Source organism: Ambystoma mexicanum, chromosome 6p, assembly GCF_040938575.1.
Source record: "Ambystoma mexicanum isolate Mex_15411 chromosome 6p, UKY_AmexF1_1, whole genome shotgun sequence".
Classification (NCBI taxonomy): Eukaryota; Metazoa; Chordata; class Amphibia; order Caudata; family Ambystomatidae; genus Ambystoma; species Ambystoma mexicanum.
Genome location: NC_090935.1, coordinates 385878327 through 385899811, shown reverse-complemented (window position 1 = coordinate 385899811; position 21485 = coordinate 385878327). Strand labels below are relative to the sequence as shown.

At 45.5% G+C, this 21485-nt stretch overlaps 1 protein-coding gene across 3 annotated transcripts in view; it reads left to right on the top strand.

Annotated features, from left to right (window-relative positions):
• The window catches only part of FYB1 (FYN binding protein 1), an 838597-nt gene that overhangs the window by 618664 nt on the left and 198448 nt on the right, over positions 1–21485 (top strand). For all 3 annotated transcript variants that reach the window (XM_069627166.1, XM_069627167.1, XM_069627165.1), the window contains exon 9: positions 15923–16067. In XM_069627166.1, the coding sequence (XP_069483267.1) occupies positions 15923–16067 (145 nt within the window). The remainder of the gene's footprint in view (positions 1–15922; positions 16068–21485) is intronic.

Sequence of the window (21485 nt, the reverse complement as noted above, 5' to 3'; positions counted from 1 at the left end):
GGAGGCACGTCAATCAGGTTTCAGCGCCAGGCATGGTACTGACACTGCTATGCTGGATCTAAAGTCCACCTTAACCAGCATAGTGGATAGAGGACACTATGCTCTGCTGATGCTTCTGGATATCTCAGTAGCCTTTCATCTGGTTGACCTCCCCTCCTGGTGGCCAGATTAATGGACCAGGCTTGCTGCTCTGGCCTGGCAGCTCAATGGATTACATCCTTCCTGGAGCCCTGCACCGCCAGAGTGGCCATAGATGATGCTAGCTCGACCCCCATTGCCTTGACCTGCAGAGTCCCACAGGGTTCCTGTATTACCCATACTCTATTTAACATTTACATTAGGCCCCTGCTCATGCTTCTGGACCACCTTGATGTGCATTATACCAACTATGCCGACAGCACCCGAGTCATCCTCGAGCTGACAGGTGACTACACACAGGACTTCCATGCCAACAACACAGTCTATGATGCAATTCAGGCCTGAATGGCCTCTAATTCCCTAGATCATAATAGGGAAAAAACCAACCTCCTGATTGTTGCCTCAGGGCCACGAATGAAGAAACTCAATCCAGCCTACGGTAGCTTTGACATCACAGGCAGTAGAATCACTGTAGCCAGAAATGTGTAGCCACTCAGAGTGTATCTAGATGCTGAACTCACCATGTCTTGTACATTCCTGTGGTTACATGACCAAGCTCCTCAACCACATACATCCCTACATCTCGGCTAGCAGTAGCTCCTTACTGGCCTCCGCCCTTGTGAACACTAGGCTGGATTACTGCAATAGTCTGTTGGCTGGCATTTCCCAAGCCAACATTCAATCCCTTCAAGTCACCCAGAACGGTGCTGTCTGTTCAATCCAGGGCCTCTCTAGACGGGACCATGTTACTGATGCCACAAGGGACCTGCATTGGCTCCCGATAAAGCACAGGATCACTCACAAGATCCTGACCTTGTCCTACAAATGTTGGATGGCCACAGATCCCAAATATCTTATGGAGTGCTTGAAAGTGAAACAGCCTGGCCGCATTCTGCGCTCCCAGGACAATTTTAAAATGGCTCAACTAAGGTTCAAGTTGGACAGATTTGGCTGCATTAGTTATGACACTCAGGCACCAAAAGCTTGGAACGGTCTCCCCCTGGCAATAAGAACAGCAGGCTCAACCTTGAAGTTTAAAAAACTGGTTGAGTCTCAACTATTCAATCTTAAACCAGGCTGAAGAGTCATTACCCGCAGCTCTCCCCTCTCCATTGCACTGACCCCCTAACTGTCTGCCCTGTTCAAGATCAACGTTTCTAGTGCCCCTTGAGGCCTATACGCATGCAGCGCTCTATAAGAATGAAATAATAATAATAATAATAATAATAATAATAATAATAATAATAATAATAATAATAATAATAATAATAATGGGTTACGGACAACAACTGAAAATTTGATAGTAACTTGAACGTTGCCACTGAAAAGTGTCTGGACAGCATATGAGGCCTAAAAAGGCACAAGGGCCTTCTAATATCAAAGGAGGCTTGCCATAAAGTTATATAATGTTCGATTAGAAGGATCATTAGGGGTAGCATTTGAAGCGGGCCTAGTTTGATTTGGGAATAGGACATGGTGCATACTTAAATGGCTTGCCCTAATTATCAAGAAGGCTTGCCTAAGCACTCAGAATGCTTGATTCATAGTTTCACTGGAGGTAGAGAGAAAGTGCACCAGTTTAACCTGCGGGTATAGGACATGTTATGAACTTAGACATATTTGGGGGTAGGAATGGTGACGCACTAAGATGCTCCTGGGGGGCATAAAACACAACACACTTAGAAGGTTGTTGATTTTGGGGACGGGAAAGCGCAGTTGTTACATGCAAGTATCCCCTGCCATCCTGCTTATTAGATTACTCGGGTAATCTTCATAGTACATGGAAGACACATAGTAGCCATGTTTATTTCATTTAGTTGCCTATTGCACTCACATAATCCCACTAGCCAGGTCCTTCCCAATGGTAGCAGTCTACCCCCATCAGAAGATGCACTCGAACGACCAGCCTATCACCATGGGAGACTTAGGGGTAACCGGACCGCAGTGCCAGAAAAATCTGACAAAGCGACTTCGATGATAAACTCAGTCCGAGTTTAAGGTATGTATTGGACACCACGTCTTGGACACCTGCCGCAGACACAGCTCTCCATCCATGCACTCTAGAATGCAGCTACGACTTTGTCAAATTCGGTGTAGCTGCTCACTTAACTTTTTGCACTGAAACCCCAGACGTGCCTCAGCACCTCTGCAATTAGTATACAGCGACAACCTATGACACATTTGATCTCTCTGGGCACACATCGAGTCTCCTGCACTAGCACTCGCCTTGACCACTGACAGCACCCGCCCACGTACCTGACCTCTTGGGTTGCACACTAGGGCCTAGCCAGCCCTCCTAAGTCCTAATCTCAGCAGAATTCACACACACACCTTAAAATCTACTCTTAGAACGCATTCCCATACCTGTACTTCAGTCCCCAAGGGCGTTCCTGTAAAGACTGGAGGAAGGTATCTGTACTTCTGCTTCTATGTAGCAGAGTTGAGGCACAGAGCACCCCAGCTAAGGTTCTCTACAGGGTAGCTATGGACGAGCAACCAAGGCTTAAACTGTCAGGAGGTGTTGCAGGCTGGTTCTTAAGTACAGTGAGTCCCCAAGCCCCCACAAAGGAATGTCCACACTATGTTATGTGCTAACACAGTTCTTCATATAAAAATAAGTTTCAGAGATATATACACAATTCAATAACACACTTTGTACTCTGGTAATTCTATAATGACAAATCTATTCAATTCTATGTGGTACCACACTTGGACTTTAGATTCCTTTAAAATGCATCAACTGCTGACAGTTATAATAGAGCATACAAATCATTCAGTAAGGTGTATCAGCATGGACAATATGGAAGGAAGGCAGGTTAAGGTTAAGCAATGGCAGAATACGTTCTTTAGATATAGATGCACCATTCTGAATGAGGATCCTCCCACCTGGGCAACCTGTAATAAAAGAATGAACAAGCCCTGTCCATAAATGCTCAATAAACCTTGTTTCTTGGTTTAAAAGTTCAACCACACCAATGGACCTAAAGTGGAAGAGTTTCTTCGACGGTTCGTCGATGGGATACTTCGAGGGTGTACTCCCATTCATACAGGAGCCACTGGGCATTATGAACCTTGTGGAAAAGTGAACACTGGTGCTGATACAGAAGCTTTGACCTTAGCAGTGCTCTTTCACAATCGTTTCCGCAATGGTGGAAGTCCTGGGAAGATGAGGCGTGTGGTAGACCTCAATGCAAAGTATTTGGTGCCGCAAGTAAGACCCTGTGGACTTGAAAATCCTTTGGCGGTGATGGATGCAGGCCTGGCAGTGGGCGTCGGTTGTCAAAGATCATGGTGAGCGTCCTCTGGCCTGTTGGTGCTGCAGCACGTACCTCGAGATAGCTTCAGAGATCGGGACTCGACCACGGGCTGGACCTTGGATCTTCACTCCATCAGCGTTCTCGGGATGACTTTGTTGGCTTCTGGTGGCGTGAAACCCAACGGCGGACTTTCCTCGGTAGCTGGCAACCTCGACTTTCTCCAGCGGGACATAGTGGTCAACAATGATGGCAAGGGAGCCCACATTCAAATGTCCTTAGGCAATGCAGAGCTTTTCGGCTCTGGTCGTTGAGCAGCACAGCGTCAAGGTGTCCCCGATTCTGGGCAACATGATTCGACTTGGCTTCCAGCGGTCACGGAAATCTTCCAAACCCCAGGTCGACATCAATGGACATCGATGGCCTCGATGTCTAGGCGCTCTCTTCAGGATTCTCGGCAGACCCCTTCTCCGGACGTCAGACTCACAGAACTGGCTTCCAGGGTGCCTCGATGAAGAAGAGCAATTTCTGCACAATGGTCCATCGTAGCTCGAGGAGAGGTCTCCTAGCCAGGTCCTCCCTTGGATCAGTCCTCAACAGACTCGACAGCTTTTGGATTACATGGAAGGGAATACAGCAGCAATCTTCTCCTCCAGCTGGGCTTCAAATGACAGCTTCAAGTTTCGACTTCAGCTTCTGAACAAATTGGTAAGTGAGAGGTTCCCAGACATACACATCTGTCCCTTATTCACTTTGGCTGAGGCAGGCTCAGTCAGCCAATCACACAGAAGGGTATTCGTGCAGGCAGGCAGCCAATCAGGCTCACAGGCATTCAAGCTATTCACTTCCACCCAGAAACCCATAACATGGATTGTGGATTGGGGCAAGCACCCAGCCTTTCAGCACACCACGCTGCATTCATGTCAGTTTCAGGCAGGGCTATCTCATTCATGGTATCACGCACACAGAAACCAGATACCCATACCATAGAATGCATATTGGTCACACACTCTATTCACACAGGTCCCACCCCAAGGGTGTACCCACAACATACAGTCTCTGGGAAGACTCCAGAAGTCTGGCCGGGGCATCCCCACAATACCATATATGATTCTTCCACCCAACAGCCAGTCAGGGGAAGGGACTGAGTCAGGAGGGCTTCCCACGACTTTGGGAAAACAAGGTAACAGGCATTAGAAACCAAGAGGCCCCGGGGCCATCTTGCCTTCTATCGGAAATCAACTGATTCCTATGGCAGGGCCTGGGTATCCCAAAATTGAGGATATTCAAGGCTCCTATCATATCAGCATGATGCTGCCACCAGCCCTTACCCTGATCTGTGGGCAACACACAAGTGCCCAAAAACATACACTAGGGGTACAGGGTTGTACCCCCACCCATGGGTGCCATAAGGGTATCCCAAAGGTCTCTGTTCACCACAACCAAAAAGAGGAAGAGCTGCACTGCCAGGGGTCCCAACTGGACTCCTGTGCAGAAAACAACACAGACCACACATGATAAAGGAGTACAGGACAAAAGCATGGAGGTCCTGTCCCTCCAATGCATTTCCAGTATCACAGTTCCAACCACAAAGTGCATTGAGGCCATACAAATGGGAAAATAGCTCTATATAAATGACGACTACATAGAACAGACATTTGAACTCCTGAAGCTCTGGGTTTGGTGCCTGCATCGTAAGGGCAGAGCACTGTGACTACAGGCAAGAGAAGGGTGACAATGGTGTAATCCTGTACTGTATTTTGAATGACATAGATCAGGAGCTTGGTGCCCATGCCTGACCTGGAGCCACAGGATCCAGACAGTGGCCAGCAGGAGGATCAGGATTGTCCACCTGTCCAGCATGAGGCACACAATGGTAAATGTGTGCATCAGGAACATGATGACAATTTATTTTAGTACTACATTGGAGATACTGACACATGAAATTGTGGCAGATTTAGTTCAAAACAATCCCCAACTGCCTTATTTTCTATATATACACCAATGCACAGCAGCATTTTGAATTAATGATATTTATTCTATTGACACTCTATGACGAAATGACTTCTGCTCTGCAGGAGTACCACGGTCTGTAGCAGTAAAACCACTCACTCAGTCCTCACACTTCCACAAGCCAAAAGTGATACCAATGAAAAAGGTAAAGCAGAGATATACCTAATTTGCCTTTTGTGGTAATGTGGACTGAGGGAAGGCTATACTCTCAAGAAGGGTGTAAATATGATTCAGTAGCCACCCAAACAACAAAGTATAACATTCCAAGTGAAAGGGATTGTCCAATGAAGGTTCTATACATATGGATATACTATAATTAAAACACACCATCTGCAAGAAAACTAAATACAAAAACTGTACAAAACCCACTCTGTGGAAATAACAGAAAATATGCATGAAAAGAAAGAATGCAGCCCTCAGGACTAGAATACAAGGGTGAAAGACAATTCAATAGTCACAATGTTCTTTTTTTTAGAAAAGAATATGTCTTTGATTGAAAAAGGTGCTAGACACCTAATCAGTCTTCGGGGCCTGCCAGGGACCACATGGGCAGTTATGGGTCAATAGTACCTTCTTGGTGGATAAACAACCTCGAACCAGGCTTCCAGCTATTTTGTGAGTGAATTGTGCTAAGTTCTGGTACGGCGTATCATGTTGGCCCAAGCAGCAAGCTGGCGTCGAATTGGTTAGAGTGCAGCGTTCTGCGATGCAGTTCCAAAGGCTCGCCAGGATGGGTTCGGAGTCAGAGTTGAGCGGTTCTGGACGTGTGGTAACTGCTGGTTCAGGTCGATGCATGTGCAGTTCAACGAAGCAGCGATTCAAGGTCTAGGCAAATCGAGTCATTCAGTAACTGCTGGTTTGAGTCAATGAGTGACACACCAGCAGTTTGCATCGGTTCCAACAATAAACTGTAGGTTCGAGCTGAGCAGGTGATGGGCTACAAAAGGATACAATGCAGCATTCGGTAGGTTCAAGGTTGCAAGCACAATGGCTCAAAGATTCAGTTGAATGCCAAAAGCAGCTTCCTTGGGTTCTGAGGTTCGAGATTCTGCAAGCCTGATTCAAAGTCAGTTCAATCTGCTCGAGGTGATGAGCTGTGTGAGACAAGCAGTGTATCAAGAGAGACGCAGACTTGTCAAGTAAAGTAAAAAACCTTTATTAAACAAAATGTTGGCATTGGTAGAACTCCTAACTGGCCCTAACTCTAAAGGGAAAAGTCCCTCAATTGATGTAACTAAGGTTGTCAAAGTCTGTAAGTCCCAAAGTAAAGTCTGTCTGTGTCTCAACCTACGCTTGCCCTCACAAACTAACAAAAGTGTGAAAAGGGGGGTCTCTGATAAAATAAAAATAGTGATGCAAAAACAAGGCAGATACCAGTTCTGGCTCAGCAATGTCTTCCTTATGAGGTGTGGCTCTCCTGGTCTCAGCGAGGGGTTGGTTCTTCGATCGCCCAGGTCAGCTTCCCCTAACATTACAGCTCTTGGCCGGCCAGCATATATCCCAATAACAGTTCACTGTAAGTATCCCAGATATTCCCTCACCTGAGGTGCGATATGTCCAAAGTTCCCAAAACAACACACAGTCTTGTAAATCATATCTATGGACCTCTCAGGCATCCACTAGAGGGGCCTGTGTTGGCCTCATGGTCACAGGTTCGAATCCCGGCAGGTCCACTCACCCTTCATCCATACGAGGTCGATAAAATGAGTACCATTAAGTTGGGTAACAATAAACATCTGTTATTAGCACCAAGATGCCCCTTAGGAGGTGAACGTGCACTTTACAAATGTTAGGTCGCTCTCCAAAGAAAATAATCAAAGATGTTCAAAGTAATTTTCTCAGCCACCAGTACATACTGACTCAGGGGTTACCTTCCCCAAGTCTCAGTTTATTCAACTCAAATTCATGCAGCATACAGTTCCTGGAGGGCAGAGACTTTCGAGAATGCAGGGCAATTCTTTTCTTTCCTGCGCGACCACTCTGACAGCTTAACCCTGGTTATTCACCTCTCTTTCCCCCTTCTTTTACTCCGGTGCTTCCTACACCCTTTTTCTTCTTTCTGGCCACTTGCTTACTTTTACTTGTTCGTGCACTCCTGCACCTTTGTTCTCCTTTCTTCGCTGGACTGGGCCACTTGCCCATCCTGCTTTCCACTTTCTTTTTCCCTCGGTGCTCGGGCCACTTACCCGATTTGCCTCTTCGCTTTTACTTTCCTCTTTCTCTCATCTTCGCTTTTACTTTCCTATTTCTCTCATGTTCGGGTCGCTTGCCCGTTTCAATTTCATCTTTCACTCTTCCTTGAGTTTGCTCTTTCAGCACTACTCGCGCGCTACACTTTGCTTTCTTTCACCTGTCATTGCTTGCTGGTGCCTTCCTCAAACGCTGCTACGCCTGCTTGCACGCTTACATGAGTCTCTCTCACACGACTCACCGGGTGGCGTTGCAAAGCAGCCGATTCCTGCAACAGCATGAGGCCGAGGTCAGGGTCTCACCACCTGCCCCTCAGATTCTGGCCCCAAGTGAACAAGCATTGGTCCTTTAAGCGCCAGCAGGGACATGGCTATTGAAGTACCGTCCACAGGACGCACAGCGTCCCCAACTGATAGTGGTTTGCTCCGCTGACAGAAATTGATGCTGCAGCAAACCCACCTCCCCACGGTCATTCCAGCAACTCCATGTGCCATTGCTTCTCTGCTCTGGACCCCCTTCCCAACTCGCTTTAACCTTTGTGTTGAATCACACCTTTTATACCTGCCTTGAAAGTTAATTGGAGTCATGTGTGGATGGTCAACCTGAATTGCCTGACACTGCCTGTCCTGGTTAAAGGGACAGATGGAGAATGCCAATAGGAATCAATTTCCCATTGCTTCCTATGGATAATCTGCATTCCTCCCAGTATGCTCTTCTTCGTCCCAGTGATTGGGGAGAGAGAGAGAGAGAGAGAGAGAGAGAGAGAGAGAGAGAAAGAGAGAGAGAGAGAGAGAGAGAGAGAGAGAGAGGGGTTTTGAGTGTAAGAAACTCCTGACAACTGTGTGGGTGGGGCAGGGGGTGGAAAATGAAAATGTGGGTGTGATGATTCTCCTCTATGTAATGAAAAGTTTTCTTTTGGACGTCTACTTTGTTTTCTTGTCCTAGGGAAAGTCAGTGGGGTGGGTGTTAGGGTCAGATGGACACCTTCTTTTCTTAAGCGTTCACTTATGGCCAGTGGGACAGTTAAGGTGAAGCTAAAGGCAAATGCTCTACTGAAAGACAAGATAGTGTTATGTTATGTTATGTTATATAGTTTTATAAAGTATTATGTTGGTGCTAAAACATCAAACACAACTAGATAGTCCAGGATGTTTCAGAAGAGAAGCGTTTTCAAAAGATGCCTTAATTGCAAATGGTTAGGAGTAGATCTCATAGCCAGAGGGAGCATGTTCCAGAGATTGGCGGCCGCCACAGAAAAGGCACGACCGCCCACTCAAGAGAGACGGATCCTAGGGACAGAGGTTAAACCGGCACTCCCTGAGTGAAGGGCTCGGGTAGGGAGGCACAGAGGGAATTTATCCCAGACATAGTTCACGCCCGATGAACGAAGCAGAGGGCCTTAAATTTTATGCGCCTGGCGACAGGAAGCAGTGGAGGGAACGCATGACTGGAGAGATATGGGCACCGTAAGGAGTGTTAGTGGCCACCCTAGCAGCCAGATTCTGCAACAACTGCAGCCGGCGGATAAGCCCCACCGGTTAAGCCAAAAACAAGGAGTTACAATAGTCTATACGGCTCAGCACCAGTGAGGCCACCACCAGAGGTCTAAGATGGCATGGCAAGAAGGGTAAAACCCTGCACAGAATCCTCAGATGAAAATGGCCAGCCTTACACAGTGTTCTAACCTGAACAGCCATAGACAAAGTAGATAATAGAGCAACCCCAAGATTTTTCACAGTCGACACAGGGCGAGGGAAATCACCCAGTGCAGAAGGCCAAATGGGTGGAGTCCAGAGAGCTGGGTTGGGGAGGTGGCCCACCACCAAAACCTCGGTTTTGTCCCAGTTCAATTTCAGCCAGGTTTTACCCATCCAGTCCCCAGCAGCCACCACACACTGACTCAGGCACAACAACACTTCTGCCTGGTTCAGATCTAAACAAACCAGTATCTGGTTGTCATCATCATACGAGTAGCACCTGAAGCAGAGGGAGCGGATCAAGGGCTGTATATAGATGTTAAAAAGTGAAGGACATAGGGAGGAACCCTGCGGGACACCACAAGATATACAGGAAGAAGCAGTGGCAGTGATTGTTTGATCCTAGGGTTTATGGTTGCCTCTGATTCTTTGGATTGGTTTATGGTTGCCCCTGATTCTTTGGATAGATTACCAGATTTCCAGACGGGGTTTGGAGTCATGAGTTGTGAGTGGAGATAACCCATTACAGCTGAGGGATGGGAGTTTGATGGACAGCAGGACTGAGGGGGATACCGTGTCTCACCCAAAGGCACTTCCCCACCCGTCCCCCGAGACCCTCCACTCGGGTGATTCTCCCTCGCTTTTCCAACCCCAGGGTTGGGATCCAGCAGCAGTTGCCCATCTGTGGCCACCCGAACAGAGGATCCACAGGAAGACAATGGGAGAATAGCCCTGGGTTTCTTGCCGCTGTCTTGGCCCTCGGGATGCTCAGAATACTGTGAGTCCTACTCTGAGTTATCAGGGACAAGTATGCCCTTCTTCTCAGGCTCCCAAGTAAGGGAGGCTTGCCCACATGTTCAGAAAGTCCGTCAACAGGATGAGGTCCTGAGCAGCAGTATGGCAGTCAGAAATGCATGTCTTGTTCCAGCAGCAGGTCACCCCCAATGTGCATTGGGGATCAGTTGGGAACAAAGCTCCCCTCTGCCTTGTACACTCAGTCTTCATGTCACTGGTGGAGAGCTCAAAAAAGTCAACTCCCCAAACAAAGGTCCAATGGAAACTTCCTCAGGGGTTTGTTCCAAAGTGAATGCAAGAAGGAGTGGGGGCCCCATCATTTAAAGTAAAATCTCTACAGGTGATTAGACAAGAGCAAGCCTGATTTAAGGGTTCTATGTCTGAATTTCAAACACTGCAGGTGTTCAGTAACACAGCAATACTGTGTGATCACGGGCACTCAATACAGCTGCAACTCTGCACCAAAGTCATATTAGTGACCTGGTCAGTCTGAATGTCTCCTTAAATGAGTCTGAGGTGAGACTGTACCACTATTAGAACTGAATGTTGGACATAGAATATGAGAGTTCTACATAATTGTACCCACTTAGCAGATTTACCTTGCAATCTCATTATGAAGACAGTCCTGAAGAAGGTGGCATTAATGACCTAGGCCACCGAAACCGGTAGCCCCATGTGGAGACGGCAGTAAGGATTCTGCCGCAAACCACATACGTACCAAAGGAAGACTAAGACATTCTAGTATCTGCCCCCCTGGTATACTCTTCACAACAAGATAGTTTTAGTCTTGAAACCAGAGATAGTTTTTAAAACCGTGTCCATTCACCTTCAGTAATGGTCAATAAAGCAATACTTTTGTCCTAATACTGCTTGGTAATTGTTCTTACGCCATACTTTAATTTCTTTAGAAGCAAGGGTTTCTGATCTGTGCTCTGCACCCGATTCACACCATGAATAGCTCAGAACACAACAATGTCTGGGCCACTAGTCAATCAAGCACCAACAAATGAAAGAAAAAATGAGTAAAAATATTAATAAATTGCTCTCTTCTTATTCTATCCACTATTAGACAGGTGGTGCACTAGCACCGACTAGGGATAGGAACAAATATAGGCAGGGACAGATAGAACCTTCTCTGTCCTTTTTTGACTTACTATAGCGTTGCTTGATGACAGGCCCAGGCTTTTTTGCTGATTTCTGTAGAATACATAGCAAATCAGTAGCAATTTCTACAGTGTGATAGGGGAGCGCTGTTCTCATTTCCCCTCACCCCTCGAGACATACAAAATCACTCATGAACATTATACATGCGTGTTGATCCCAACTGCTGCCTGTGAAGGTGGTCAGTGGGCTAATCAGCAACATCTGAACTCTGCTGCGCCAGGTCTAGTCCAATTCCTGTTTTACAGGTGCCGTTCTGGCTTTTATTTCCCTTCCCATAGTCTCGGAGTCCTCAAAGTGATGCCCTGCACAAACAGCCTTCTATTGCTGGAAGGATGTTTGGCAAGCAGAAGTCTGCTGGATTATCTGTGGTGTCTGCACAGATATGATATGGGATTCACAGTTAGCTATAATACCTTGAGAGTATCCCACTTGAGAGAAGTTTCCTTTCCTCTCACAAGACCATCCAACCACAGGTAGTCAGGTTCAAGGGGGTCCGGTCTGTCTTTCTTGGCCTGTCACTGCCTAGGCAAAACTGGACTGAGTGCACAGTTCCCATTTTTAAATCTACACAGGTATTGTAAAAATTATCTGACAAGCTGTCTGATGCCCGAGTCATGACTTAGTGACCATCAAGGGTGTCGAGAGCCAAGTGATAGGAAAGTCCTGATGCCTAGGTGAACAATCAGTTCCTGGGTGTACAACCAACTCGTGGGTGTGCCTTGCCCCAGGGTTCTTGGGCTTCTTGATGTTGAACTGGTCAAGTCTTTACCTTACATCTGTTACTGGTTTTGAAAGAGGCCAGGGTTTTTGCTTTTCGCTTGTTCCACTTTTTTGAAGTGGCTCAGGACCTCCACCCTGTGCCTGCCCCTCTGTCTGCCTCAACAGACTCACTAGGCTGGGACAGATTATTTGTACCTAGCAAAAGTCACCCTGTCCTGGGACTCCAGCTGAAAACAAATCACTCATTTCTGGCAGGCTATTCAGATCTGAAACTCCCCTGTCTGCCATCTTAGGTTTCTTTTCTACACCAGTAGGCAACCCCAAGATCACAGAACCAGCTGCCTGTACAATAGCCACCTCAGTGGCGAATGAGCACTCTCTTGCAAGAGTAGGCACCTCAGGAGACTTCAGGATTGGACGGGGAGCTACTGCTGAGACCGGTCATTATCCTGCATACACCCTACTGGAATGGAGTCCTTAATTACAACACAGTTCCATAGAGGGTTTGCCCCTCCAACTAAGTTCTATGTGGTCATATTTGCAGTTGGAAGTTTTATTGTACTAAATAAAATAACGCTTTTTCTGCACTTACGGTGGTTCTATGCCCTATTTAATGAAAATAATGAAAGGGTGCTTTCCGGATGATTTCCAATCAAATCCAGTCCTCAATCCAAAATCTAATCTACCTATGGTCTGACCCTACCACTAATATATAAACATAACATAAACTCAACTAGAACGGCCTGTAAGGGATTCTACACTAGTGTTGGGAATGGTCTCAGGTGGCAGATTTCTGAACCCAACCCACATTTTTTATATCTTCTTCCAGACAATCTGCCTACTGGTACAGTTTATTCTTCTGGTTCGCCCAATATATTCTCTCTCCGCTTTGGTTGGCAGTCTTTATTTCATTGGGTTGGCCTGTAAATTCTCAGTATTAAACAAAAAAAGGGGAATGCCCAGTTCCGACCTGATCCTTTGGGCTGTAGAATCTCTACAAAAACAGCAGTGCACCAGTGGATGAGAGATGACACCTTAAATCCGGTTTATCTTTTCATATATATTGATAAACCAATTGTTGTAGTACAAAATCAATTTTGATCATTATTCATTTCATAAAAACGTAAATCAATTGACATGTACAATTCATACAATTTCATCAGTACAATTCCATAAAACCAAGCAGTACATTGGGCTCACTCACAACACATTTCCACCATTTATTCACTTCCCTTTCTTCCTCACACTTTACTGTACTCTCATGCAACAGGTGACCCTCTATATAGGTCACTGTGCTCAACAATACTCCATTTTCTTTGTTTCTCTTTGACTATTCATTAGGTAAACCAACACTGTATGTCCTTATTCCTACAGGTTATATGTCTACACATTTTTCAGTTGTCGTCAGACTTCTCAATTAAAGTCCCATAGTAATGCAACCTTCTTCAGGACAGAAAACAGGATTCTTGCTATATCCTGTATCACATGGTAGGGTGAGCCACACCACCTCCACCTTTCAATCACCGAGGTTGATCCAGAAGTTTGGAATACATCCAATTTTCATTTGTGGGTTAGAATCCAGCCAATCAGATCTTCCCAAAATGATGGATGTTCCTGCGGGTTCGTCCATGCCCTCCACGGGCTCTCACTTTCATAGAATGTTTCACTCTTCCTGATGCCGTCTTTCTCTTTCTTGAGGTTATATTATTAGTGCCTTTCTTCCTTATTAAACGGACAGTCAATTCGTCTTGGATGTTCAAAGCCAGGACTAGTTATTCAATACGTCCTTAGCACTTGTCCTCATGGCAACCAGCGTTATCTCCCGGTGTCGCGCTCCATAGGATTAGTAAACCGCGTCCGGAGAAAGACGGCATCAGGAAGAGTGAAACTTTCTATGAAAGTTGGAGCCCGTGGAGGTTTTTGCTCTTGCTCGCTTGTATAGCATTGCCAGCAAACATCCATTCACAATGAAGAATACCAAGAAAGAACACAAAAATAAAGCATCTTACTTTCATCACCAAAAGTTCTCCTTTTCAGAAAAACTAAACACTTTCTAATGTCTTATATGGTAGCTTTCTGTTTTGCTTTTTCTTTCCTTGTCGTCCTCATGTACTTTAGGGTGTGAGAGATGGTTTTATGGTTTTAATCATCCATTTAGGGTTTGTTATGTAAATAAATCCGTTTTAAGATGGTGTAAGGCAGTTTGTTGGTGTATTATACATCAATAATAATCAACCTGGTCTGAGGCTCAGTGGGCTAATGCATCCATTGCAGGATTCTGTGTTTGACCTCATGGTCACAGGTTTAAATCCTGGCAAGTCCACTCAGCCTTTCGTCCTTCCACGGTCGATAAAATGAGTACCATTAAATTGTGAAACATGTTATCTGTCAATAGCACCAAAATGCCCCTCTGGGGGTGAAGGTGCGCTCTACAAATACACCTGTTATGGTGTAGGACTGTGTATACATCTGGAAAGGGAGTATTTTTTAAGAGGCTCAGTGAGAATTGTTGGGCCGGACTCATGATACTGGTGGATATGGTTCCCACTGGAGTCCAGTAACCACTAAATGACATTGGCATACTCCAGCTGGGACTGCATCAAGGTCAATGCCCACCAGCTCTTTGACGAGTTGCAGGTGAAACCGTGTTTTATTTTTAGTGTGACTCAAAACAGTTTTTCTGTTATTGATGTACTATTTTCACCAAAATCAAAGTAACAGGTCAAAATGATCCTTAATGGAAATTAGTGCAGTTACAATAGTATTACGTGATGGTGAAGTGGCAGGTACGAGATGGAGGCGGAAGGCTAGTTAGCCAAGAACTCCTTCTAGCTATGCCCCTTCTCTTTATGCCCTGGGAGGATAGCTCAGTGGCAACGTGCTCGCCTTGGAAACAAGATGACATGAAGCAACACAGGTTCAATCCCTGGGTTTGCACTTAGAAACCTCTGGGTATTAAGCGTGCTATAAATACGCAACTAAGACAAATTCATGTAACAGTGCCTCGATACCACCAGGCAGTGTGAGCACTTTAAAAATGCAAATTAATAAAAAATATGTTCTCAGCTGGAAACAGTGAAAGACAGCAAGGTTAACAATTTTAAGGACGATTGGGGGGTGGAGTAGAAAGAATGACGGATTGATTGACAGTTAGAGGTTATGAGAGAAGTGGTAGGGGGTGAGGTGCTCACATCTGTCTTTCTCGTGCGACGGATACCTGCTTTTACCATCTATTTGAACATGTCACATCCATAACAATACAAATAATGGCACTTGGAATATTAGCACCCTGGGCAGGGTCGTAAACGCATGAAAATGCTTGGAAGGCGGGCTGCATTAAGCAAGGAAATCCTGCGTTCTGAGCATGTTTTCATTGGTTTAGGGTGCTTCCCTTCCCTTCCCCGCTCCCCCTTCACCACTTAGCATCCGTGTAGTTTCCTTTCATGGGTGCTAATGGTGTAAAAACAAAACGTACCTTTGTTGCGCGTCTCGGCGCCGTGCAGTGCTGTTGTCAGTGAAGTCCGTTCTCATGTTGATAATGTCGCAGTCATCAACGGGGAAACGACTTCGCTGGCAGAAACACTGCGCGGGACCGGGGCGTGCAGCAAAGGTACGTTTTGTTTTTACACCATTAGCACCCATGTAGGAAACTACACGGGTGCTAATGGCGATATTTACTTCGGCGTCACTCAGGCCCATGACTTGGGCAACGCCCGTTACCGAAAGAGTGGGCCCGTCGCCTTGGTAATATGGCCTCATTAGTACTAGATCCCTTCCTATGAAGGCGGCAAAGGATCGCATCACTCTGAATGCTCACGAGGAGTGACCGAGCTTGCTAGTCGAGCATGTGCAGAGTTTGTGTGAGACCAATGGCATTATGGAATGTCTAGTGTATGCTTAGATGGGTTTATTTATATTACATTAACATATCCCAATTCTACCCGTGTTTAGATGGCTATGTCAAAATAACTTCCGTGCAGATTGACTACAACACCCTGAAGAGAAAGGACAAGCTCCGAAGCAGTGGCCTGCCCCTGGCCACGTGCAATGACCAGGAAGTCTATGATGATGTTGCCGAGCAGGAGAGCATGAGCAGGTAAGACCAGCGTGTTTCCCGCTCAACACACCTTCTAGTTTAAGCTTCCTGACTGAGGCAAGTGTGAAATCATGCTGATACGGGCAACAGTGAGACCATTGGCAACAACATAGATCATGCTACAAGAGGATCTAGGGGCACGTTGACACACCTCAGCGTAATGTAACATAACACAATGCACAAAGCAGCAGGTCCTGAAGTGTGTGACATAGCAAGCAGGCTTCACAGGCCATGCATTGCTTATGGAGGAACATAATCTTCTAAATAATGTATTCGCGGTCCCCAGGCAGAGCTAGGCCCGTGAACACATTGCAGCACTTGCAGCTCTGCGTTATGTCTCGCTCTGATTTGATTTTATTTTATTTATTTATTTGCAATTATTTCACGAACAGGGATGTCAATTTTGATCAATAACACATTTACAAATGGCAGCGGCATTGCCCAGAAGGGTGGCGGTTCAACAGCAGAAAGATGAGAACAAGTGGTGAGCCAGTTTATGAGGGTGTAAAAAAAAATGGGACATAGACCAGGGACAAATAAAACAAATAGAAAACGTGCATATATAATATTCACAGAAAAAACGTTGTTAATGGACGTTACGGTTAAGGTGCACTAATAAAAACCCATGAAATTCAGTGAAATAACTTTGTTAAAGGGACGTTATGGTTCCAAGTAAAACCGAAAAACCCTCGAAATTCTGGTAAGCTAAGCAACCATAACTCGCGCCACCACTGCGCACTGCTAAACCTAACACCAAGGACATCAAAAATGACATCACAAATGTCATTGATGGTTAAATGATGGGCCTTGAACTCTGGCAGACCAGAGTTCAAGTCTGTATGTTTTTATTTATTTAACTAATTTCATTTAATTAAGGAAAAGCAATGCAACTGGGAGGTGGCGAGGTTTGTTGCACTGCAGTCCTGTGATCTTATTTGGCATGAGGGCATTTAGACCTGGCTGCAATGTCAGCCACGCCCAAACAACCTTTGCGCCAAAATAACAGCACCGGGATGGCTTTGGCGCCGGAAAGGGTGCACTGACAATAATTACATTATTGATGTAATTAGTATTGTCACCAGTAATGCCATCACTGATGTGATTTGTAATGTCATCAGTGTTCTCATACAACATGTTATTAGTGATGTCATCAGTGATGTGATCTGTGATGTCAACATTGTGGTCATAGGCTGTGCAACAGGGCGTGTGAAGTTAAGGTGGATTTAGCTAAATTTCAGGGGGTTTGTTGCGTTAAGTTCACACCTTAACTTCTCTGCAACTAAAGTTTTTTCCTTTAATATAGACATCAGTGAGGCCTATAATAAGGTGAGATTATACACGAATCTGCTTAGTAGCTGAAGGGCTATAATATTATTCATGGATTTCACTGCCTGAATTAAACAGAGTAAGAGGTGAACGTTTTAGAAATGTTGAGGGAAGAAGACTTCTATCAAACATTATATGCCCTCTCCCGCATGATTACATTGACTGCAACAGAGCTCCCAATGTTCCACTGCAACTTACACCTCTTTACTTTTTCAAAAGCAGGGACGAATACAAACATTGGCAATGACAACAGTTTGGGCTTTTGTCTAGGCATGGCAAAGGCACTTGCCAGGTACTGCCCTAATGTTATTGACTGGCTACCGATAGTAGCAGATGCAAAATGGTTCTAGTACACGGGCATCTAAAAGCATTGTCTTGCAAATGTCTAAAACCTTTACAGAAGCCAAAACTGTTAACTTTGTTAAGGGTTGGTTTTGACAGGATTTACGTGAATGGCACACATAGTGCTTATAAATAGAGTGGCTGAAGCCAGACCTTGTTAACATATTTTTACTACACCAGTGCCATGTTTACAACTCTAATTAAGTAATTAACTCTCAGAACTCTGCTTTAAAAAAATAAACATTGGCAGGCACTTTGGGTCCACAGTTTGATGGTAATGCTTGATTAAAGTGAGCTCAAAGAGTTCCCATGAGGAGGTGTTTTGGGCGGGGCAGAAACTGAGTGGCAAGGGCCAGCCGGACTATCATGGTCATTTCAATTGGATGGCAATTAGCCAAACAACACCTGCAAGCTTTGTGTCCCTCTTCATATGCGATTTCTTCCTAGCTATACGCTAATGCAATAGTTTCAGCTCATATGCGGTGCTAAAGTGCCACCTAATAGCTCAAAATAAAAAAAAATGCGTGATGTGAATGGGTTGTTGCTCCATGTGGTATTTTTAAACTGCATATTTAAGTTTGTTAACAGTCTGGATACATATTTATGGTTTTAAATACTTTTTTAGTAATTAAATTGCAGGCATTTAATTATTATAAGTACTTGTTCTGAGATGACTTTCCTTTCTAAATAGCCCATTACCTCAAAGGCCATTTTGCTGCCGCCTGCTTATTCTACCTATCCTCTCCCCCACGCCTGCAACCACTTCATTTTCTTCACCTCTTCTCCCCTTCCCGATCCTCTGGCCTTCCGCGGTGTCCGAGGGCATTGTTTCTCCTTGTTGGCAGACCCGTTGGTGTGTCACCAGAGCTGAGGGGGCTATAGACCGGGCCTTTTGGATGTAGCCTCGGATAGAAGCTCAGGAGCTACAACCAAAAGGCTGATTAGTCCCGATATCAGTGTAGCCCCGGATCTTTTCCAGACCTAGCAACACCCCAGTGTGTCACATTGGCATGGCTACCACAAAGCCTAGTAGTGCTCTACTTTGAACCAAGGTCCCCATATTTGCAATATTATTTTGTTTTGACAATCAATCACCTTAGGAAAATAAGTAACTGCAAGGCACCAAATGGGCGACAGGTGCTAAGAAAATCGAGAAAGCCAGAGGTGAGACGGAGGGCAGTGTTGTGTCCTGAGGCTGTAGCCTCCCCTCAGAGCACTTCTGACACATCACTGCGCACAGGCGGGGCCATGAGTAATAAACGGTTGCGGGCTGAGGCCTTCCGAGTAAGGACGTTGTCAGAGCATGCCATGCACTTACCTTGTGTCTCCTGTTCCCCTTTATGATCCGGGGGACCCAGTACTGCGGTACGGGCCATTGCCGGACCCCCACAACAAGCAGACTTTTCACTGACAACTCAAGGCTCCCGGGGAAAGCTGAAGAGTATGTCTTTTATTATTATTACATTTTTCAAGGGTAAACCTTGCTTCGGATCAGTCGAGCGCTGTACAGGTCATAGAGCAAAACATTGGTAGCGGGAATTTAACAAGTCATCAAGTAAACATTAGTAATAAGTAGCATAGCACCATGTATGGATGAACATAGCCGGAGTCTAGGTTACACGGAGGGGTTGTTGGAAGAGCCAGGGCTTCAGTTCTTTCCTAAACTGAAGGAGACTTGTTGGAGCCCGGAATGCCACTGGGATGGAGTTACAGAGGACCGGTGTGCACCATGAGATGGACTGTTTCCTAGTTTTCTCCTTGTGGGCCAGTCTAGTTTCAAGGATCATATGCTGCCCTAAGGTTTTAGTTGGCCATCAGGTATGCTGGAATCCCGGCATTGATTTCCTTGTAAGTGAGGCATCTGGTTTTGAAACAGATGCCAGCTGGGATTGGGACCCAGCATATTTCATGCAAGGTAATGGTGATGTGGCCAAATTTCCTAGAACCAATGTTGAGGCAAGCTGCAGCATGATGGGCTGCTTTGAAGTGGTCCAGGTGAGCAGCCGAGAGGCCTGCGAGGAGGGTGTTACCCCAGTTGAATTGTGGTTCCATATAGAGATTAAAGATGACCGATGTCAGAATGGAACCCAGAGGCACTGCACAGGTGATGGAGTGTAGTTCGAACTTGAGGGAATCCATCTAGACAGCCTGGTGTCTGCATGATAGGTAGGACATCAACCGTTCTGTACAGTGCCAGAGAAGTTCATCCTGTGTTCAAGAAGGATGAGTAGTGTGTAATAGCCGATGCTGTTGAAAACACCTGGGAAGTCAAACAGGATTAGCAGACATGAATCCGCTTTGTCTGATGGGCGTTGTTGACTACCTAGATGGTGACTGTTTTAGTGCTGCATTTAGGGTGGACCTGAGATTGGTAATCTCGGAAAAGACCAAGTTTCTTGCTATTTGTAAGAAGTTGACTAGCAACTACCTTCTCAATGACTTTGCCAAGTAACGAGAGACTCATGATAGGCTGGTAGTTTATTAGGTTTTCTGGGTCAGGGGTGTTTTTGTTTCAGGAATGTGTGTACAAGCCCTGTTTTTATGAGGTCTGGGAATGTACCCTTGGTGAGGGAGGCATTAACCATCCTAAGAAGAGCAGTAAGGGCAGGTCTGGTAAGTGTATTTTAAGGATGTTGGCTGGGAGGATCTCATAGGGGTAAGAAGCTGGCTTTAAGGATGCATGACTGTATGAGGTGTCTTCGGGCGAGAGGGGAGAGAAGTCAATCCAGAGTGGAATGGTCTCTGGGGGGGACATAGAGGGGATTTAGAGGTTTTGGAACCCTCGGTGTGGAGTCTGATGGTACTAATGTTGTTGATAAAGAACGTATTGATAGCCACTCACTTCTCCCAGAATTCCCGTTCCTCTGAGTCTGGTGTGGGGTTCAAGCAGTGTTTGACTGCTTTGAAAAGGGCTGTGCTCATGCTTGAGGCTTCCGCAATGGCGGTGGTGTAATAAGTAGTAGCCTTGTGTTCCAAAATCAGGGAAAGCCATTTGGAATGTAAGGCTTTGAGGGATAGAAGGCACCTGTTTCAAAATAAAGCTACTTGGGTTACCGAGTGGAGACTGAACCTGTGGCTGAGGATGAATTGTCTTAAGGGGCGTGTGGGGGTCAGTCCTCTGTGTGTATTTTGGTGTTAGACCCAATAAATGCCCAGAGCCCTACATATGAAGGATGGGTTAGTGCCTCCACATGGAGATTCTTTGGAGGGTGCTGGAAAAGTGCAATATTAGAGCTATTTAGCATATGTTATACACATGTTATTAATCACACTAGTGAATGCCTGACCTTTGTTCAGGATGGGTTATGTCTAAGAGCAGGAGGATGCCAATTGTGTTTATATGCATCCTAAGAGGTCATGCCAATTAGTGCTTCTCTAGTTTATAGGCATTACTTTACTTGGGGTGTAGAGATTTGAGGTGTCTTTTCCCAGTAGCCTGACCCCTTGTTGTTTATAGATGGGGTGCATGTCTAAGTAATGGAGAAACCTTGCCTAAAGGTTCACTGAATATATTATTCCATGTGGGGTTTTATCAAACCGCTCTGCTAGTTGTGTTGTTACAACCCGTGGATGAACACATGGAAAATATTCCTCGTGAGAATGTAATATTAGAAATGTATTCAACTTGTGCATAGCTGATGTGCTGTTATTAAAAGAAAATCAGTTATTGAATGTTTTTTTCTGGTATTTAGTTCTAGTTCAAGGATGAAATAATAAACCTACTTTCCTAATGTGAGGAATTCGACCATC